The sequence below is a fragment of the Grammomys surdaster genome, unplaced genomic scaffold, assembly GCF_004785775.1.
Source record: "Grammomys surdaster isolate TR1022 unplaced genomic scaffold, NIH_TR_1.0 126115, whole genome shotgun sequence".
Classification (NCBI taxonomy): Eukaryota; Metazoa; Chordata; class Mammalia; order Rodentia; family Muridae; genus Grammomys; species Grammomys surdaster.
The window spans coordinates 7,729,906-7,751,542 of record NW_021620923.1 but is presented as its reverse complement, the minus strand read 5'-3'; the positions used below and the strand labels follow the sequence as shown (position 1 = coordinate 7,751,542).

Here is a 21,637-nt window from a genome sequence, read left to right as displayed (position 1 = left end):
GGAGAAGGAGAAGGAGAAGGAGAAGGAGAAGGAGAAGGAGAAGGAGAAGGAGAAGGAGAAGGAGAAGGAGAAGGAGAAGGAGAAGGAGAAGGAGAAGGAGAAGAAGTCAATAAGAGAGAGTGAGGAGAAAAATGTATTGAGGAATACAAGGAGGACGAGGAGGAGGAGGATGGAGAAGAAGAATTTTACATTTCACAACCAGCTGAATTGAGTAGGAAGAATAACTTGATTAGACTCATTGACTTCATAACATTTGCCTTCAAAGAACATTTGTTTTGTTCCAATAAATATAAACTTCATGCAAATGTAAATAAGAAGCCCTTTCACAAAAAATGTAAAGATTAACAATAACAGTAAGCTAAAACATACCAGGAATATTTTAAATATTGGAGATGTAATAGAAGAAAATGAGATGCTGTTACAAAATACATTACCTAACAGCTGAGAGCAACAAGGTTTTTCAAGCCTTTTTGTTTCAGAGAGCTTGAGAGCTTAGGCCTTTAAGGTAAGCCTTACAGTGTTGTATATGAATCTCTGAGAGTAGTATCCATGTTAAATTTATTTGCAAATTTAATTATATTTTACTTAGTATGTGTGTGTTTGTGTGTCTGTGTGTGTTGTATGTCTGTGTACTTGCATGTGTATGTCCATATGTATCTGTGTGTATCTGTGTGTGTATGATTGTCTGTGTTTATGTATCAGGGACCACATGAACAGGTCCAAGGACAATTTGTAAGAACGAGTATTGTCTTTCTCACATGTATATCTCAGGGGCTGAATTTGGTATATCAGTCTTGGAGGCAGGCAATTTACATACTGAAATGCTTTGCCATTGAAGAATATTAGATAGTTCACATTGACTCTGATGGTCTGCTTTGGTGATAAAAAGCATAAAGATCATGTGTCTGAGAAGGAGGCTCATTAGGTAGATGGGTAATTCTTTTCACAATAACTGGCCTTAAATCAAAGAGCTTGTGTAATACCTCTGTGGGTCACAAAAGAATTGTGGCTGTGATTAAGAAAGCATGAATCTAATACAACTTTCTAATCTGTGAATATGGTGTGTTAACAAATCATAGGTTGCTAACTCAGCATCAGTGATGGGGAGATTAAAGAATGAGAAGCTTGCATGTTAATTAAGAATCCAACAAACAGCAGCATTGATTCTATGAATCCACAGATTTGCCTGTTTAAATGACATAGAAATGTGATTAAGTTGCTTATTTGAAAGGCAGACACTCTTCAGGCAAACAGAGATTTGATGACACATGTCTTACATTTATACATTCCCTTCCTTCACATATAGGTCTTTATGGTTAACAATTACTATCCCAAGTACTTTAAGATCAAGAAGAAAGTGTCTTAGGTTGAAATCGAGGAAATCAAGATCTATGGATATATGTAGTCCTCTTCTAAGTTCTTTTTGCTGGCTCATATTAGTGCCCACTCATATGTTTCTAACCTATTTACTATCAGGTTCATTCTATAAGGACTCTTGGAAACTTAAATATTTATATATGTCTTGCAGACCATAAGAGATCACTGAATGTCATCCCAGACCATTATATCCAGAAAAATGTCCAATCATCATAGAGGAAGAAAACAAGATATTCCACGACAAAATGAAATTTAAACAATATCTAGCTATACAAAAGGTGACTGAACCAACAACTAACCAGTGAACTTGTATGGGACAGATCTAGGCACTCATATCTATGTTACACTTGTGTAACTTGATCTTCTTGTGGGACACTTAACTTTGGAATTAGGACTGTCTCTGACTCTGTTGCCTCCCTTGGGACCCTTTTCCTCCTACTGGGTTGCCTTAATAGCCCAGGAGTACTTGGTCTCACTACATCTTGATATGACATCAAGACTGGTCCTTTTCTGAAGAAAATGAGAGAACTGGGGTTGGGGGTGAGAGTGTGCACTGGGAGGAGAGTAAGGAGGGGAAACTGCAGTCAGGATGTAAAATTAAACAGCAGCAGCAGCAAAACAACGACCAAGGGAATAAGGCTAAACTTCATGTTTCTTTTAACAAAATTAAGTTACAGTTGTGCAAATGTTTTGAAGCACTTTCACTGAGATATTATTCTTAAGTCTTAAATATTTGTCTATACCTAGATAATAGAGTTTATATTGTGCTATATATTTTGTGTCACATGGCTTCAGTGATTTTGAAGACCTAAGACTCCCGCTGAAACTTAAACAAAATAGTTTTATTTTGAAGTCAACCTGCGTGAAAAGAAAAAAGTGATATCTTTGACCTTGGATCAACTCAGAGAAGCAGAGGGCAAAGCTGTCACAGCTCCAACTGACCCTACATCACTCATCTTTTCTGGTTATATGATAAGGCTATCAGAGCTGGGGTATGGAGGCGGTAAGAAAGATACTAAGCAAGGACACATCATCGACACATATAAGGAAAGGAATTCAAAGAAACTGAATTAGGGAATCATTAGCTCTATGACTTGTCTAGAGCCAATGAATAAATAAATAAAATCTTTTTTAAAAAGGAAAATGAATCAAATTAGTAAATAAATTTATTTATTTGAATTTCTAAAATGCAATATGTAGAAAAAGCCATTAAAAAATCACCATAGATTTCATTTAGATTTAAAAATATTCCAGAGAGCCTGTAATCCCTCCCAACATGTCGTGGCTGGTCAATAAGAATACAAGTTTAAAGCTAGCCTTCTTGGCTATATTAGAAAAACCTGGAAAAAACATATTGTCTCTCTTATTCTCACTATCTCCATATATATATATATATATATATATATATATATATATATATATATATATGCATATGTATACATATACATATATGTATATCACATATATAATATGTAGGTTTATAAGTATACATTTAATATATAAAATTTATATATTATACATAGTATACATATATATTAATATATTAACAAATATATATTGAGTATATATATATATATATATATATATATATATATATATATATATATATATATTAAAAATAAAAATGAGTTTCCAGTTAAGCCTCAATGCATAGAAATCATGTACAAAATGTGTGTTGAATTTTATAATGATGAAATATGATGTTTCTAGGAATACTTACAGTACAATTTAAACTCGGTTCTCCTTTGCACATGCCTGGGTGTTTCCGTAAGGAACATATATTATTACCTTTACTAATTTGTTTTACTTCCATTTTAAAAAAGATTTTATTTATTATTTGTGTGTGCCTGTGTATGTGTGTGTATGCGTATGTACAGACATGTGTATGTATTTGTGACTGTATGCCTAAGACCCGTACATGGAAGTCAGAGGACAACTTTTAGGAGTTGGTTCTTTTCTGATACTGTGGGACCTAGGGATAAAGTCAGGTCATCAGGCTTTATAAAGATGTAAGTGGTAATTGACTGGAAATTCCCTTTCAATTCAATTTGATTTACTAAATTGATGTTTATATTGCATAGATACAAGTATATTTTAGATAACACATAATATATGTCTGTGACTTTTAGTTCTAATTTGCAACTTCTAATATCTTCTAACTACGGGAATATTGGAACATTTACTTAAACAATCCCTAAGGAACAATGCATAGTGGCAGTTTTAAAAAGTGAATTAGAAGAACTTCAAATTTAAACCTCTAAGATACGTGCTATTATCCTCCAATGTTTTCAATTAAGAGAATCTTAAAATAATTCAAGAAAATGTGTTTTGTTGTTTTCTCTATCATTGTTTCTGAATCATAGAATTTTAATTAGCACAAAATTAGAAATTACAAGCTGATATTTATTTATGATAGAAAAGAACACCTGCCACAGATTTCTTTTAGAAGAAAACATGAAAACAGGGTGCTCTGTCAGAACATCCAACTGTGTAGTCATATGCACAGCCAGTATTTCTTGTGATCCCATGTTCTCACTTCCATGCTAGCTTAGGTGACATAATGTCATGGTTTCTCAATAAACCACCAAACAACAACTTTCTTCAGCCATTTGTCTGTGTTTTAAATAAATAGGTAGAAGCATAAAATAGTTACGTTGTAATGTGTCACTATAGTCTCACAACTACCATATTAAATAAAGAATATGGAAACTGTATTCTCATAAATTTGGCAAAGTCTATTCCTGTTTTCAGGAGGATTATGTATATGCACAAGGAATCTGAAGAAGGTGCTCACTGGCAACTATTGTGATAATGAGATATAATAGTGAATGTTTATCTTCTCTTCAATGTGTTAAGAAACTGTACCAAAAGTCTCACATGGCTGTTTAATTTACCAGATGATTTTAAGTCTATTTTAATCAAGTTAATTTTCTGATCATTAAGCAACTTCACAGGTGAGCATATCAAACGTGAATATGAAATTGTACTTAGGAATAACAGCAAATCATCAAATATGTTTAAGATAAAAATGAGGTCAAGTCACTTCTTTTAAAAGCCTAAATCTTTGAAGATAAATGTGGAGCATCAACATACTTTATAACAAGAGATTCATATTTATACAAAATCTCTCATATTATTAAAATGACAGAAATGTTTTTAACCATTTTAAACTCAGCATACAAAATGTTAGATATCATGAGATTATTCTTTTTCTCCATTAATTTACTTATTCACTTTACAACCCAATGACAGTCCCTCATTTTCCTCCCAGTCTCACCTCACATAGACCTTCGTAAATTCCTCTCTTCCCTTCTTCTCTGAGAAGGGGGCAGCCATCTTGAATACCAAACCACTATGGACATCAAATCACTGCAGAACCTTTTCCACTGTGGTCAGACAAGGCCGCCCAGTTAGGGGAACAGGATCCACAGGTAGGGGGGAATATAGTCAGAAACAAATTCTCATCCCCACCAACTCCAGTTTTGGGGTACCTAGATGAAGACAAAGCTACACTTCTGCTGCATATATGCAGGAGAGAGAGAGAGAGAGAGAGGAACTAAGCCTTGCCCACGTGTACTTTTTGGTTGATGGTTCAGTCTCTGGGAGTCCTCAAGGCTTCAAGTTGGCGATTCTGTTGGTCTTTGTATACGGTCTTATCTCATTATGAGATTTTTCAAATAATTATGTCTGAAGAGATACTTTCTTTCTTATTTCTAATATTCCAATTTGTGTCCTTTCTCTCAGTGTCTTTCTTCTTCATGTTACATGTACTCTCTTGCCCTTCCCCTGTCATAACCAGATATGTATTTTATCATCTCTTGGTTTCCTTCCTGACATTTTAGGTTTTGTTAATATTTATATATTACAATTATCCAAATAATACAGGATAGAAATGGCTTTGTGTACATTTATATTTATTTTCACACAAACACAAACACATCCTATAGGCTAGGAACTGTGTATGACACAGTACTTATTGTATTTATAAATTTAAATTATCTGATTCAATAGTAACTTTCTAGACCTTTCATCTATGTCTGAAAATTCCTTAATTTCATATTTAAGATAAATAAAATTTCACTGTGTACATATATTATAGTTACATAATCTATTCATCTGTTAATTAGTAGTCATCTATTGATTGACCTCAAGACTGGTTGCATTTCTTACTATTGTGGACAGACAGAGATTGAAAATAGTTGCGCAAGCATCTATGTGATAGAATATGATTTCTATCGGATTCTTCTTAAAATATAAGGAGATCATAAGAATTTTGCTTATTTTCAAAAAAAGAGATGGCCAAGCACTGCAAAATATTGCTCCTATTTAACAACTGCCAGCTACCTCATTGATAGCACAAAAGAAGAAAGTCATCTTATCATTTAGATAGTTCTAAAAATTTATTGAGAAATCCATAAAAGCTAATACTTCTTGTGAATGTGCCACTGTTTTAAGTAAGTTCTTAATATTTCCACATCTACTTTTAATAATTACAATGTTGGCATCATTCTTTTTCACTCACACAACTCTAACCTTTTAGCATTATGACACAACTTTATCATCTGCAAATTTTGTGGAAGAATTTGCAAAACAAGCCGAACAGAGAAAGACAAACATCATAATGCTTGAAACAAATGTATCAATTTGTGTTGGGTCACATTTCCAGCTATTATTGTAATTTGTGTAAGATTATACTGCTGTAAGTGAGGACTTAACTACAACCCCAGATGATAGGTGCTCGCTAGACATGCTTCTAATCATTTTATTTTGCTCTAGCCATTTTCATCCAGTTAAAAACAATGTCTCCTGTAACCTAGAATTTTCCTCTCAGTTTTCTACATTTCATAGTGCTAGAAGGATCTATGGAGATCATGGAAGAACAAACCCACCAACATGCTTACTCAGTGGTTAATGCTGCATATATCAAAGCTAACCTGCCAGGAAAGATGTTCTAAATGCTACCATAGTGGCTTGATTGTTATGAGGTAATTGCTTTCTGATTGTATTTGACATTTTCTTTACAAAAGGTAATTCATGCCTGGTAACACAAACCTATTCAAAAGCCCATTACTGAAAACAAGCAAACAAACAAACAAACAAACAGTAAAATCTGGACAGATTCAAGGGACAATCTAAATCTACTACTGCAGTTTTGCTAAATGAACTTATCAAACTGCCTATAAATATTTTTATATCAATCGATTACTAGTGCTCTCAACATAGTCTAAAAAGAGAGTGCAATGATCAGTGTCTTATACAAAGACTCATAACTATTCAAAGTGCTGAGAATAAGTCATTTTGAGTGAATATTCATAAAAGGCATTGATATTAACTTCTGTTCTCTGCCAACTCTTAAGAAATATCTTAGAAGAAAGCAGGAAAGACATAAGAGATGAACAATGAGAAGGAATGTGATGCAGTGTTATTCGGGACATGTAATGGCAGCAAAATTGGCAAAATCACTGTGGTTATGGTGAGAAAGATATAAGGCCTGAATATGCTCAGGTCAGTTTACATGAATGTCAGTATGAATGGCAGACATGTTCATGAGATTTCAGCTCACTCTCAGTAGATTTTAGCAATTGATGTCTTTATAAGAAGGGAGGTCCTTTGGAATATGGCTACTGATAAGCTTCCCATGTATTAGGATTGTCTACTCACATATATGTAGAAAGTATTAATTGGACTTTGAGATAAAGCAAAGAAAGAAAGAAAGAAAGAAAGAAAGAAAGAACGAATGAACAAATGAATGAAAGAAAGAAAGAAAGAAAGAAAGACCCTGAAGTCCCTGGAGAGGGAAGTATTAAAGATGTATAAGAAAGAGTGGAAGGGGGCATAGGGTTGGATATGAATAAGATATACTGTATATGTCCATGAAATTTTTTAGAATAAATTAGGTATATTCTATAAAAAAAAGGATGAGCTCTGTATTTCAACAGGACTGGAAGATAATGTTTGTTGAAAATATAAACTTTGATTTAGCCATGGTGAAATTACTGTTCATCTGTAAGACCAGAATTCAGTATGGCAATGTGAGAGTGGGTCGTACGTGCTTTGTCATCACATTTAGAACTCAATATTTGCATTTCTTATGAGTGAAGTGTTACAGGGTGTTTAGGTGCACACATTTACAAGAACAAACAACTGGGAAAATAAATACATGAGTGGTAGCAACAGGAACAACAATGGGAATACATCTGGGAAACGGTGACATAAACAAAAACAGACAACAATAAACAAACAAATGAGATCAACATTACACTGAAGTTGTCTTAAAATACTAATCCAGGTTTCATTGATTTTAACTTCCAGACTTTCTCAATTTAAAGGAATTGAAAGCTTAGAATAGTGTTTTAGAATTTAGTTGTCTTGTAGAATTTAGAAATTCTTCAAATTCTTTCATATCGCAGAAAGATTGTACCCTAAATTACCAATTGAAATATTCAACTGAGAAATTTTGGTCTCTGAAATGGAAGGAAACTCATGTGTGAAAATGAGCGACAGATAATGTTTCATAGAATCCAAGAACTGGTGGCTGTCAGAGGAGCAATAACAGAGTTGTACACCTCAGGAGGGAAAACAGACTCCAAAGGTTGCTGACAAGTTCCCTTGTGCTCAAGTCCAAAACTGGATAAAAAAGAAAAGGAGGAAGCAAGCTGTATACAAACTGTAACCTCTGTGCTTCCTTACTGAGATGCAGTGTAGCCTGCTGGCTCCTACTCCTGCTGCTACATCTTGAGCCTCTCTTACCAGCAGACCACCTCTGTTCTGATGGACTCTATCTCTACATTCACTAATAGATCAAATATTCCCTTCTTCATCACTTTTGTCAAATATTTTGACAGTGTAGAGATAAACAACTTAAAGGAAGAAGACATGTTGAAGGTTCAGTGGTTTATAGCCAATACAACTCTTGCAGAGGACTTGAGTTTAGTTTTTAACACCCACATGGTGAGAAATACAACTTTGGCTTCAGAGGAAGTTGACACCTCTGGCCTCCTTAGACAACATTGCTCAAGAATACACACCCAGTCACACACTTTTATATACAGAATTAAAAAAATAAAATTAACCATTAAAAATATAAATATAAAATAGGAAAACGATCCTTATTGAAGAGCATCCATTTATTTTAACCTAAGGCAGAATAAGGCTTCATTTTTTAATTCCTGTCTTACTTGGAGTTAATTACTGCTCTGATGAAATACTGTGACCTAAAGCTTATTTTGCTAATACTTCCACATCACAATTCATAATGGATGAAAGTCAGGACGGGGAATTCTGTCAGGGCAAGAATGGGGAGGTAGGTGCTGACGCACAGACCATGGAGAAGTGCTGCTCACTGGCTTGTTCCTTATGGTTTGCTCAGCTTGCTTTCTTATAGAACCAAGTGATACCAGCCACAATGGGATGGGTTCTCTTCCTATCAATAACTAATTAAGAAAATGCAGAACAGACTTGCCTATAGCCTGATCTTATGAAGGCATTTTCTTACTTTAGGTTCCCTCTTCTTAGATGAGTCTAACTTGTGTAGAGTTATCTTAAAATTATCCAATACAATATTCCCATGAGAATATCGAGAGGTCATGGCTAGACAAATTTACTAATGTTTTAGAAAAATGACTCGTTCTCAAGTATCAGAACATAAAAAACATCAGAGAGTTTGATTTCATTCTCAGTCTTTTTAAAAAATTAAAATTCTACTAAGGGTATAACTATTTGTGCTTTAAACAGGTAAATTGCCACAGTCACAATTTATAGCAAAGAGATAAACTCCAAAGAGAAAACAAAGAGAAGAGTTTTTATTTACATGGCTTTTTTTAGTGGGCAACATGATTGAATTAATAGCATATACATACTTTAAGAGCATCAAAGAAAAATCAGATTGTGTGCTAAGGGCTAGGATTGCTGTTACTAAGATCTTTCAAGAGAGTGATTGCATTTTCTGAAGAGCTATTATTTCAGAGCTAAAAATTATTTTGTCTATGTGTTATTGAAATTCTCTTAATAGAAAGAAAGCTAATAAGACATATTTGAGTAATTTTGTCTTAATTTACTGGTAATTAATTTTCAGCTCTTTTATCTCCCTGTAGTCAAGATTTAGCAACAATTTTACTTCACATAGGTAAGTAAGTAAGTAAATAAATAAATAAATATAAATAAATAAATTACACAAGAAGCAGAGGCTTAGAGACTTTGCACTTATACAGGTAGATCTGAGAACACTTTAATGGCAATGCTCTCCCTACTCAGTGAATTCTAGATGCAAAAAGAGTCACATTATTTTTTTCTTGGAAAGTGACCTACTAAAATGATGAAGGATATTTTTTGTAAATGCTTCTCTGTTCAATAACCAGGCAGTCCTACAAATTTTAATCATCATCCTACCACCATTTAGTGCTGGTATCGTCACAGTTATAGTCTATAAAATGAAATGACATATCTAGAAGAACGATGAACAAAGTTCTTCAATCACTATTATTCGCAATTACTATTCTTCTATTACACATTTTTATGATTTGGAGTGAAATAAAACATATAAATAAGCGTTGACATCTTATCATTTGATAAGCAAGTATAACTTCAGAATCTGTCTTTATTTTCAATTTTCAGTCCTTTCTACATTATTTTTTCCCCATGATGTATCTATATTGCTACACGATGATTCTTCTAAGAATTACGGAAGTCCAGTAAATGGTAGAACAAAGGTCTAATTTGAATCTTACTTCTCTAAGGTCCTCATTGAGGTAAGATTCTGAAACTCCCTGTGGCCTCTGGTAATGACTGTGCTATTCAAACTGGACCTCTTCTGCTTCCAGCTCTTTCAGAGCAATGATAGTCTCTTCCTTTTGCCATTTTGTCATGCTTCTAAAAGTATTTCACTGTAAGTTGTTCATCCTATATACTGTTTCTCCAAGTTAGGAACACACTTCGGCTAAAATAAATGACATCCAGGCTGTCTGGCACTGGACAGTCAATGAATTGGTGTGCTTGCTCTTCTCTGGGAAAATCTACCTCCCTGCTCTCAGCTTTCTTTCATTATCTGTAGTTCTTTGAGCCCTGAGAATATATATAGAAGTAACATTATGTGAACTGAACAGGTTACAATTAAGAGTATTTGTGTTTTAAGGATATATGTATCTGAAGGTAGTGGGAAGTGGCTTATGGAAGAGTTTGGAGGGAGAAAGTGAAGGGATAAATGCTATAATTAAGTTATATTCTCAAAAAGTAACTTCATTAAATATTTTTATATTGGAAATCCTCTTCTGCTTTCTCCCAATATATTTAATAAAATATTTTAGTCATTTTCAAAAATTTGTTTATTTGTGTCAGAATCAGCATTTTCAGAATTTCCACATAAGTACTGATGAGACTAAAAATGCATAAACATTACTTCCTTTTTTTCTCACTCTGTAATCACCTTACATGTGGCTCACACCGGCTAGCTCAAGAAGCCTTTAATTTTCTGACCACAGACTAACATAAATGAATATCGGACGCGGATAGGAGCTTCTTTGGGAGCGAGAGCAATAGGAAACTACTGTATTATCGAAGGAGAAGCAGTTTAAAGTGCTACAATTATCTGGGCACTTCTTGCAATTCCACAAACTCCCGTAAGTTAATAGATTTTATTAGACCCTTTTCAGCAGTCATGCTTTGTGGCACTTGGATTTATTTGTTGTCCTGACTAAAAGTTTCAGCTGAAGCCAAGGTCATCTTCTTCCCCGAAGTTGGTGTAATTAGTATCAATTCAGTGTTTCGCTGAGCTTACATTGCGGTTATTAACCGTGCTTCATGCAGAGTGTCAAAGCAACAGGGGCACTGCTGCCAATCTCTCCAGCTTCAAAGGCACAGCTCCTAATTTAATTCATCCATTAGTAAGAAATATGCAGCCTGTATAGTTTATTAATGACTTTAAAAGTAATTTCAGAGATGGTCTAGAAATATATATTCATATATGAGTCATGTATTTCAAATATGAAACTGTGGATCATATATAAGTTTTTAGCACTGGTTCTTTAAAAGCACTGTGCTTCCCAAAATAATTGTGGCATAACTTTAATAGTTACACAAATAAGCATATATATATATGTATATATATATACATATATATACATATATATATAAAGTTTGAACTCATACAGAACTTATGGAATATCGATTAAGGAATCTACTGTTCCTGAGAGGTTGTATTGGAAGAATTACTAGTAACTTACCAGATTGTATTAAATCAAGAATTTACTACCATACAATCACTTAAGATATTCTTAAACTCATATAAATGAAAAGAATAGTTCTATTAATTTAAAACATGAACTAATAACAAGAATTGGTTTACATTTATGTAAGTCATATAGGCAAAGTTAAAATAACATGCCTTAAAGCATTTGCTGTCTTACAGGAGGCAACCCAGAAGAACAGTCTATGAAAATACAATATAGCCTATATGTTCACTGTACTTATAGAATAGTACTGGGAAAAATATAGACACAGATTTTCCTGTATTATTCAGAGGATAAGTTCACATCAGAATTTAATTCTTCATTTCATTTTAGAAATGATTATTTTAAAAAAGTGATGTGAATCCCTCTTTCATATGAGCTCTGCTACAAAACGCAGCAATCAACCCTCAGCTTGCAATCCTAATAATCCGATTTAGCAGTTGCAGTGCAGTGTGGACGTAGTGAAACTAAAAGTATCTCTAACAATAGAATACAAGCACTGTTTGCTCATTCCAAGTGAGAAATAACAAAATGAGTGTGTGTGAGAGTGTATATATATATATATATAAAATTTTATTTTCATTATGAACCGTCAAAAAAGAAACAACTTAATTTTAACTCAGAATTGCTCCTGTGTAAAAGAAATACTGAGACAGAGAGCAGAGCAGACACTGAAGGAAAGAAAGGCCATCCAGAGACCTGGGGATCCATCCCACATGCAGATACCAAGTCCAGGCACTATTGTGGATGCCAAGAAGTGCTTGCTGACAGGAACATGATACAGCTATCTCCTGAGAGGCTCTGCCAGATGCTGACCAATACAGATGCGAATACAGGTAGCCAACCCTCAGACTGAGCACAGGGACTCTAATGGAGGACTTAGGAGAAGGACTCAAGGAGCTGAAGGGGCCTTATCAATAGGAGGGGAGGCCCTTGGTTCAGTGAAGACTTGATGCTCCAGTGTAGAGGAATGCTAGGGTTGTGAGACAGGATTGGGTGGGTGGGTGGGAGAGCACCCCCATAGAAACAGGGTAGGGAAGATGGGATAGAGTGTTTGCAGAGGGGAAATCGGGAAAGGGATAACATTTGAAATGTAAATAATTAAAATATCCAAGTAAAAACAAAACAAAATAAAACAAAAAGAAACAACTTCATATTTTAGGAGCAATTCAAAGACTGAAGAAACATCATCACCTTTCATAGTAGAGTAAATACTAAAACCTATTTTTTTCCATAAACAGGTTTTTAGATACAGGCAGACTGTCTGTATAAGAAATTATTACTTAATTTTTGTCAAGTAAAGAAAAATAAACCCCAACATATTGGCACTTAATTTTTAAAAGCTCACAATGCCATGCAAATTGTTTTTATTACTACCATAAAACCAGAAACATTTTTAATAGCTAAACACCCACAATAAAAGCTCATAAACAACTTCTTGATTTACACAGTTTGAGACTTAACTATGTCAAGATGATATACTCTTGACATTCTTAATGCTCTATGTGAGTGAGTTTATTTTGACTAATTCAGAACAATCATGATTGTGAGACAATCATTCTTTATTATTGCTCAATCTCTTTTTTCTCTTATCCTGACAAATGTTTATCTCATTATATTCTTCTATTTAAAGCCATTTATATAATAAAGGAACAAGCAGATACTTATGAAAACATGTAAAAATGATTGAAGGTGTACAGGGTTCAGAACCTATTCACACCTACATATTTACACAGTATACACATATAGGAATAATAGCAAAACCCATTTAAAATAATTGATTTAAACCTGTTTTAGTTGAGTAAGTGCCTTTGGCACACTAGTTTCCAGTGTATACAATATTTTTTGTTTATCATACTTGAATGTTTTTTAATCTCAAATCAACTGAAATGATAGAATATGCAGACAAATAATACCATTTTAAGATACACATTTTAGACAACTGGTAATCATTGAAATTTTATCAGTGGTTCTCAAATTTCCTAGTGCTCAACTATTTCATGCACATCTTCTTACTGACCCTGAACCATAAAATTATTTTCATTGCTATTTCATAACATTAATTTTGTTACTGTTATGAATCTTAGTATAAATATCTTTGTTTTCTGATGCCCCCTGTGAATCAGTCTTTTGACCCCCTAAAGGTGTTGAGACCCACAGATTGAGGACCCCTGCTCTATAGTAAAGTAATATAGGTAGAATTTGATAATCCACCTCAAATTCTCTATGTTTATCCAAAGTAAATAAAGAGATAAATTTTATTTACAGAGGGCATAGCTCAATTGTGTGAAAGTAAACTCAGTATAACTGTTTTAGTGTCTTTTGAGAGGAAAACTAGTCATTTGTTAAAATATTTTAAAATTAATATTGAAGAATGTGTTCATATATATGGTTCTCCACACTCACTTATATTTAATACATTATGTTTTTTTCCCTTTGGATAATTCTCAAGATTCAAAAGAACAATTTGAGCATTAGGGTTTAAGATAAGTCTCTATACTCAATCTATATTAATTTCAGATGCATGCTATAGTTTTTCATCTATAACGTTGTATATATATACAGATATACACAAATATGTGGTGATTTGAATATATATATTCAAGTGTGTGTGTGTGTGTGTGTGTGTGTGTGTGTTGGCTTGCATAGGAATGGCCCTCATAGATTCATGTCTTTGTGTTTGAATGCTTTGTCATAGATGGTACTATTAGGAGTTTTGGCCTTGTTGGAGTAGGTGTGGGCTTTTCAAGGGAAGTGGGTCTCACTGAAGGTCTAATAAGCTCAGATCTGGTTAGTGTGTCTCAATCTTCAATTCTACTGTCTGTGGATCAAAATGTAGACCTCCCAGTTCCTTCTCTATCATTATGCCTGCCTGCAAGTTGCCATGCTTCCTACAATGATGATAATGGACTAAATTTCTCAACCTGTAAGCTAGTCCTAATTAAATGTTTTTCAGCGTAAGAGTTGCCATGGTGATGGTGTCTTTTCACAGCAATAGAAATCCTATCTAAGACACGCATATGCATACACACACACACAGACACACAGACACACACACACACACACACACACACACACACACACACATTTTGTCTGAAGATTCATCTATTTGAATTCTATTACCCTGGTAGATCTAGAGACAGGCATGTGAGAAATGACCAGTTAGTAAGTGTGAAACTTTCTTGACCAGAATGTATGTTGTCACCTTCTACCCTTTGATGGCAGAAGTAGAAGTTAACTATATACACATTAGGCCCTTACCATATACCAAATCTATGTTTTAGATAGGAATTACCTTGATAAAGTTAAAATATTGATCATAAGATATACTGGATATTCTTATAACATTTTATGATAGCTTGCCTCTAACTTCCGTATGTTGTGATTTTACCTAAAATTATGGATTGCAAAATATAAATTCTCTATTTATATTTTTCTAAATATATATATATATATATATATATATATATATATATATATATATATATATTTAGAGTATAAAATTCTCTGGAATAGAACTTATAATTTTGATGTTTACATTGATTATATGAACAATTTAACTACCATTTTAGGTTTTTAAGTATGTGTTTTTTTGAACAGAATCATTGGACATAAAGTTCTTAATACTGACCAGGTCATCCCTATAATATGCATATTTCATAGAAAGAGATATCAATATGTAAGAATACATTTGTTTCAAATTTAAGAAGTCAATAATGATTTTCATTTAAAGTATCATACTAAACATATACTGCATAATTATACATAGACTTCTTATTTTGCTAAAGTAACTAAATCAGTTTTTAAAAACTATACCTTGATTGTTACTTATTAAGTGGCTAAATCTGGCCTAACTCTATATCTTTTCTTGAGTGATAGAACTTTTAAAACTGTTTCTTTTAGTTTTTGAGACTATAATAAAATATTACCCCCCCCTTTTACTCCCTCAAAACCTCCCATAAATCATCCTTCCTCTCTTTTCAAATTCATGGCCTCTTTTCAAATTCATGGTTTTATATTAATTGCTGCTGCATACCTTCATGTATATGTATACACACATTTACTCCTAAATATATAAAAACAACCTGTTTTGTCTGCATAGTGTTACTTATTATTAATCAGTCCGTATATTTTTCTGTGGGTAAAACTGTTTTTCTTTCTCTCCATATTTCTTAGTTGCCTTTAGTTTTGTAGATCTGATGCCTCTTGGGCATTCTGCTGCCTACATTAGCATGCCTGTTCTATGTTCAAGCAGTGATACTGTCAAGATTTTATAGTAGCTTCTGATAAAATAGAAGGAAAATCATGCCTGGTACCAGAAACATAGGCAATGACCCAGACCTGTGACGTCATGGACCTTGGGGAGTCATGGAATTTTGATGAAAATTGCTTCCAGACGTAGGACGTGAACTGCAACCATGGTTAGAAGAAAAACCAACTGGTAGTTTGAATATATTTTACTAACAGAAAACTGATTGTGAGCCAATCAGTAGTCACACTGACGCCAAGAAAGGCTCCTAATGGACCAGAATAGAATCCAAATGTGTCTTCACATCACAGCCATGTAATGTAAACGATGCTTTGCCGTTCTGATTGTTTCCAAATATTACTTCTTTATCTCTGCTTATAAGTATCACCAGGAGAGTTGGCTGAGTGAAAAAGTTTCAAATTCTTTTCTGAATATAGGTAACTACTGATATTTTTTTCTGAAAGAAACGTGTAATATTAATTCATTGAAAAAATTTAAGCAACTGAATTCTGGGAAATGTGTTTCTGCTTTGTGTTTGTCTGTTTGTCTTGATGAAAATGCTCAGTGTTGGTTTTCGTTCTCCTTTCAAATCCCAAAACCTCTTCAAAGAAAGACCGATCACTAAATCTGAAAAACAACTCCAGTATTTATTCCATGTCTTTTCCACAGGTACTCAAAGAAATTAATTTCTTTATGGTTTAACACTTTTGGGGGGAAAAGATTTATCGAATAAAGCTTTTCCTTGTATAATTAAGATAATTTTGAATCTTATTCTCATAGTAATGCATTTGCCTCCTCAGGAGATAAACAAGATCTCAAGGTCATGATTGGAGACAGTTTTGGTACGTTTCATTCGCATACATCTATGCTCTGTAAATTTATTTATAATTTCATGTATATCATGTATTGGATAAAACAGTGTAGATATTATCCATGATTCACTTGTTAAAACTTCTTATATATATATATAAAGAAAAATGCTACAATTTATGAGATTTCAAGAAATTCTATCGTATCCTAATTAACTCCTATACATTCCACATATTTCATATCACATTCAGTGAAAAAAAGGGAAATTATAAACAAGAGGAAATTTTGCAGAACGACCTTCCTCTTTCCCTTTGGGGTTCTCAGTTTTTTCTTAGACAATATAGTTTTATTGCCATTCCTGTTAATCACAATATTGAAAGATTTCATAACATTTGAATAATAAATTACCTACAAATGTAATTACATAAAAACCCATCAAAGCTGACTGGCAGTGTACAAGAACTCAGAATCACAAGGCATACAGAGTAAAACACTCACAAACTTTATTATATACTGAACAATTTATTTAACTATTTCTCCCTCTAATATGGACTTGATTATTAGTGGTGTAGGTGACCTCGGTTACTTCTCTAATCTCCTGATATTAACTGAATAGAAAAGAGAAAAAAATGGGGATTTAGCTAACATTCATGTTTTAATGTCACACAAAAATATGGCATACTCAGGAACATATTCTATCACTTTATATTTTACTGCATTCTAAATGTTTATTTCTATGTTTAAACAGGAAAATAAAAGAGGAGTGTTCTATGTGTGTGGATGAATGTCATTTTATTACTTTTGAGATCATGTTTAATTGCAACATTTCTACCTTCTGTTTTCTCCTTCCAGCCTCTCACATGTACCTCATACCTTGCTTGCTTTCAAATTTATGGCCTCCCCTTCAATTAACTTTACTGCATGAATATATGAATTTATGCACATATTTTCCCATGTATAACCTATTCAGCCAATGTATAGTTACTTGTATGTGTGGTTTCATGGCTGATTGTAATGCTCTTCCTTGGGGAGGGTCACCTCTCCACCCCCACTTCCATAATTTGCCTGAAATTCTTGATGAAAGGTTGAGGTACGATGGGATTTTTTTTCCCATGTAGTATTGCATGTTCATTGTTATCATCCTTGTTCACATTTGGGTGGTCACGTTGCTAATCCTGTGAAGTCTCACCAACATGACCATATCTTTTAGTGTTTAATTGTATGTTTGTGAAAGAATAAGATCAATTCTCTCAGTTTGGTGCACACACACACACACACACACACACACAAACATAATTTTATAAATTATGATACTATAAATATATAAATTACACTCTGTAATAATAATGGAAGGATAATTGGAAAATTTAGATTTCTGTTATTCTGGGGGCTGGATGTGCTCAGCGATTAAGAGCACTGACTCCCCTGCCAGAGGTCCTGAGTTCAATTCCCAGCAACCACATGGTGGATCACAACCATCTGTAATGGGATCCGTTACACTCTTTGTTTGTTTGTTTGTTTGTTTGTTTTTCGAGACAGGGTTTCTCTGTGTAGCCCTGGCTGTCCTGGAAATCACTCTGTAGACCAGGCTAGCCTCGAACTCTCAAACTCAGAAATCTGCCTGCCTCTGCCTCCCAAGTGCTGGTATTAAAGGCATGCGACACCACCGCCCGGCTCCGTTACACTCTTCTAGTGTGTATCTGAAGACAACTGCAGTGTACTCATATAAATAAAAAATAAATACATTTATAAAAAGTAAGAGAAAGTTTTTTTTTAAAGTTTCAGTTATTTTTAATGCCTTAAATAGTGTCATTTTACCGCATAGTTTTCTGGTTTTTCCCTTGCTCATAGTATAAGCATCTATAAGAAAACACTTAAATCCTGCTTCCATAAATTAACAGATAAAGCTGAAAATAAATTCATTCATCAAACACAAATAACCAAGATATTTCTAAGAAACTCATTGCTGCTGACATCAAATTACTTACCATTCATTGATATGTTATAATATCCCTGGATATGATTATTAATAACAATGACCAGATATATTTTTTCCGCAACAAGAGAAAAACAGGTTTTTGAAACTGTTGCTTAAGACTACAACCCACCTTCTTACCAAGAATGAATAAAATTTCAAGGAGAAACATATACTGTACCAGAAAACTATGTAAGGCAAGATATTAAAAAGGTAAAAATAAACCACTCTTTATACAATTTATTTACCTGTGGGAACATACAATCTCCATGAACATCCAGTTAAATTGTTACACTTAATACGTTAGTATAGCTCTATGACACAAAATGCATGTAAGTAAGGAAAGGGAAGGTTAAATAAGAAACTCTCTGTACTTTGTTGTAGATATATTAAAATTTAAGGCATATTTTTTCTATAATTTCTATTATTAATATTAATTTGTGTTTGTGGCTATTTCAGTTCCTTTATGTAATGTTGCTGATTTGGGGTTGAAATCAAGTGCTTATTTGAATACTAATCACCAAGTATTCAAGCCAAGCATAAATTCCTATTAGGTCAAAATTCTCTAAAACATTCCATTCTAGAGTATCCTATCAGTGGAATCAATTTATGGTAACATACATTTTGAATATTTCCTTGAAAGTTCTTAGTGGTGAGTCACACATGACTGCTCATTTTAGAAAAATTCAACACTGTGAAAACTTCAATTTGTAGAGGAATATCAAGTCAATGATATTAAAGTAGAATATTTACAGCCAAATGCTATCTCCGCATCATTGAGCAAGTTATTTCTTTACATTTCAAGGCAAATCAAACTCTTGTGTCCTCTCTTCACATCTCAAGTTTGCTCAGTGTAGTGGAGATGCTTATATTTTTAAACAACATCGCATAGTATTTGTATACTAGTCATAAGTGACACTAAAAATAAAACAAACCATTTGACTCCTGTTCTTCTTTAGCAATTCTTCTTCATACTAATCTTGTTGACCTAATCACATTGTATAATTAAGATAAGATAAATATGTAAATTGGATCTCCTTATTCTATTCTAAACAATACCCTTCTACACAGCTCTGCTTATTGGGCTTCTGAGGCTATAACAAAGAAGCATACTGTACCTCTTCTGCTGCTGCTTGATGCAGATGTGCTTGGGCTGGTTGTTATGGCTACAGTGGTTGTTACTGGTGCAGTGGTAAGGGAGGGGATGATAGTAGTGGAAAGCAAAGTGTTGGGAACATCTGGTGAGTGGAAAGAAACAAAATATAAAATAAAATCATATCATGCAAACAAAAGAGAAACACAAAATGATTCTAATGATAAATACACACATTTTATTTAGGTGTAATCGTTTAAAGCTGGAACGGAAAAACAGGTACACAACAACTGCAACACATAGGTTCTGTCATTTTTCTTTCACTTCTCTTTTATGCTCCACACACACAAAAAAAGAGAAATCCGGGAGCTATATTTGAGAATAAGTAAATCATGTGCAACATTTCCAGTGAAATTTAAAATGACAAGAGTTCACTTGTTCTTTGAGGCCTTTGAAAACTCTCACATGCAGTAGCAAAATACATATATGTAAAATAAAAATGACATGCGTTGTCAAAGAAGTAAACAAGGAAACACCACATACAGGAAGAAACACAAATACCACCATATAAGATTAAAGAAGTGTTAACAATGAATATGTAGATGCGTGTTAAGTGCCTCTGTATTTCCTTTCAGAAAAGTGATAGGAAATAGGACGAGCACAATCTTTAGAAACAAACAAACAAAGGAAGCTAATTGTTATTGTTGTTGTTATTGTGCTCCTCCTGTTTTCACAAATGATGTTAATGTACAGTTTAAAGACTTGCAGTTCTTACCCCAATTAGCTGGTAACGCCTTCTAACAAATTTGCAGAACCTAGGAGTCTTTAACAAGTATCGAGTCAACTAGCATGGAACAGGTGATGTGATGTTCAGACAGGTTTATGACTTATTTAAATAGAGGACACCAAAGAGAAGTTACTGAATAAGGATTTGAACAATGCCATTCAGTCCCCAATCCATAATTAGTCAAGTTGTCATAAATTAAAATTCGATTCAAATCCCGGGAAAAAAACACTGAGCAGAAAGAGCAGCTTAGTAGTTTTCAATGACCAAATATTCCTTGACTTCATTAAAACTAGTCTAAGATAGTCAGAGTAGCAAAGAGATTTCAAGAGACTCAAGCTTCAGTGTCAGCTTATGAAAAACCTCCAGGATAATCCTTGAAGAGAAATTTTGTTCACAGCAGATAGGCATATAATTTACACAGCAAGGGAATTAGAAACATTTCCCAATTACCTGTAATTACTATACAGGAGTTTGATTTTATGTGTTTGTCATGCAACCCTTAAACATGCCCAATTCTTGATGGATGGTTTGGCTGTTGACAGGTTACTTGTCATTCCTTCAGTAAAAGTCTTTGGAGTCACACCAAACATTTTTTTCTAGCACTTTACCCTGATAAATAGCTCTACTCCATCTGTTGACTGTACCTGCTGAATTCTCCACACTGGAGACATCGAAACCAGCGTGAGATCACTCTCTTATCTTGAGTATTGATGTTTACATCTGTTTTTCAACAGGGAAAATGCTTCCTGGCCAGTCAAATTAAGAAAACAACCTCTGAAAACTCAATGGTGTTACATTAATCACTAGGGAAAATGGGTATTGCCTGGAGAGCAATTTATCATGATCATAAAGTGACACTGGCTTTAGAAAGAATGTTGTGAATGAATAAAAATTGTGTATTTATGTCCATAGATTTCTTACTTGCTACTTTTTTTAATCCTATGTTCTTACTCCTTAGTAAGTATTTTAAAAGATTTTACACAGAATAGGAATAAATGGAAACATACTGAATACAAAAATTAGTAAACTTTTTATGCCTACCTAAAATATAAAATAGTCTATTTTTATTAGAATTATCTCAAATTTACTTTTGTAAAAAATTGCTAAATGAACATTTAGTACT

The 21,637-nt window shown here is 33.6% G+C and overlaps 1 protein-coding gene across 2 annotated transcripts in view; it reads right to left on the bottom strand.

Moving 5' to 3' along the window:
- The window catches only part of Cadm2 (cell adhesion molecule 2), a 919,498-nt gene that overhangs the window by 48,961 nt on the left and 848,900 nt on the right, over positions 1 to 21,637 (bottom strand). Inside the window, exon 6 of one of the 2 annotated variants that reach the window (XM_028756257.1) lies at positions 19,753 to 19,872. The exons of the other annotated variant lie outside the window; for it this stretch is intronic. Coding sequence (XP_028612090.1) covers positions 19,753 to 19,872 — 120 coding nt within the window. The remainder of the gene's footprint in view (positions 1 to 19,752; positions 19,873 to 21,637) is intronic. 2 annotated transcript variants of the gene reach the window in all.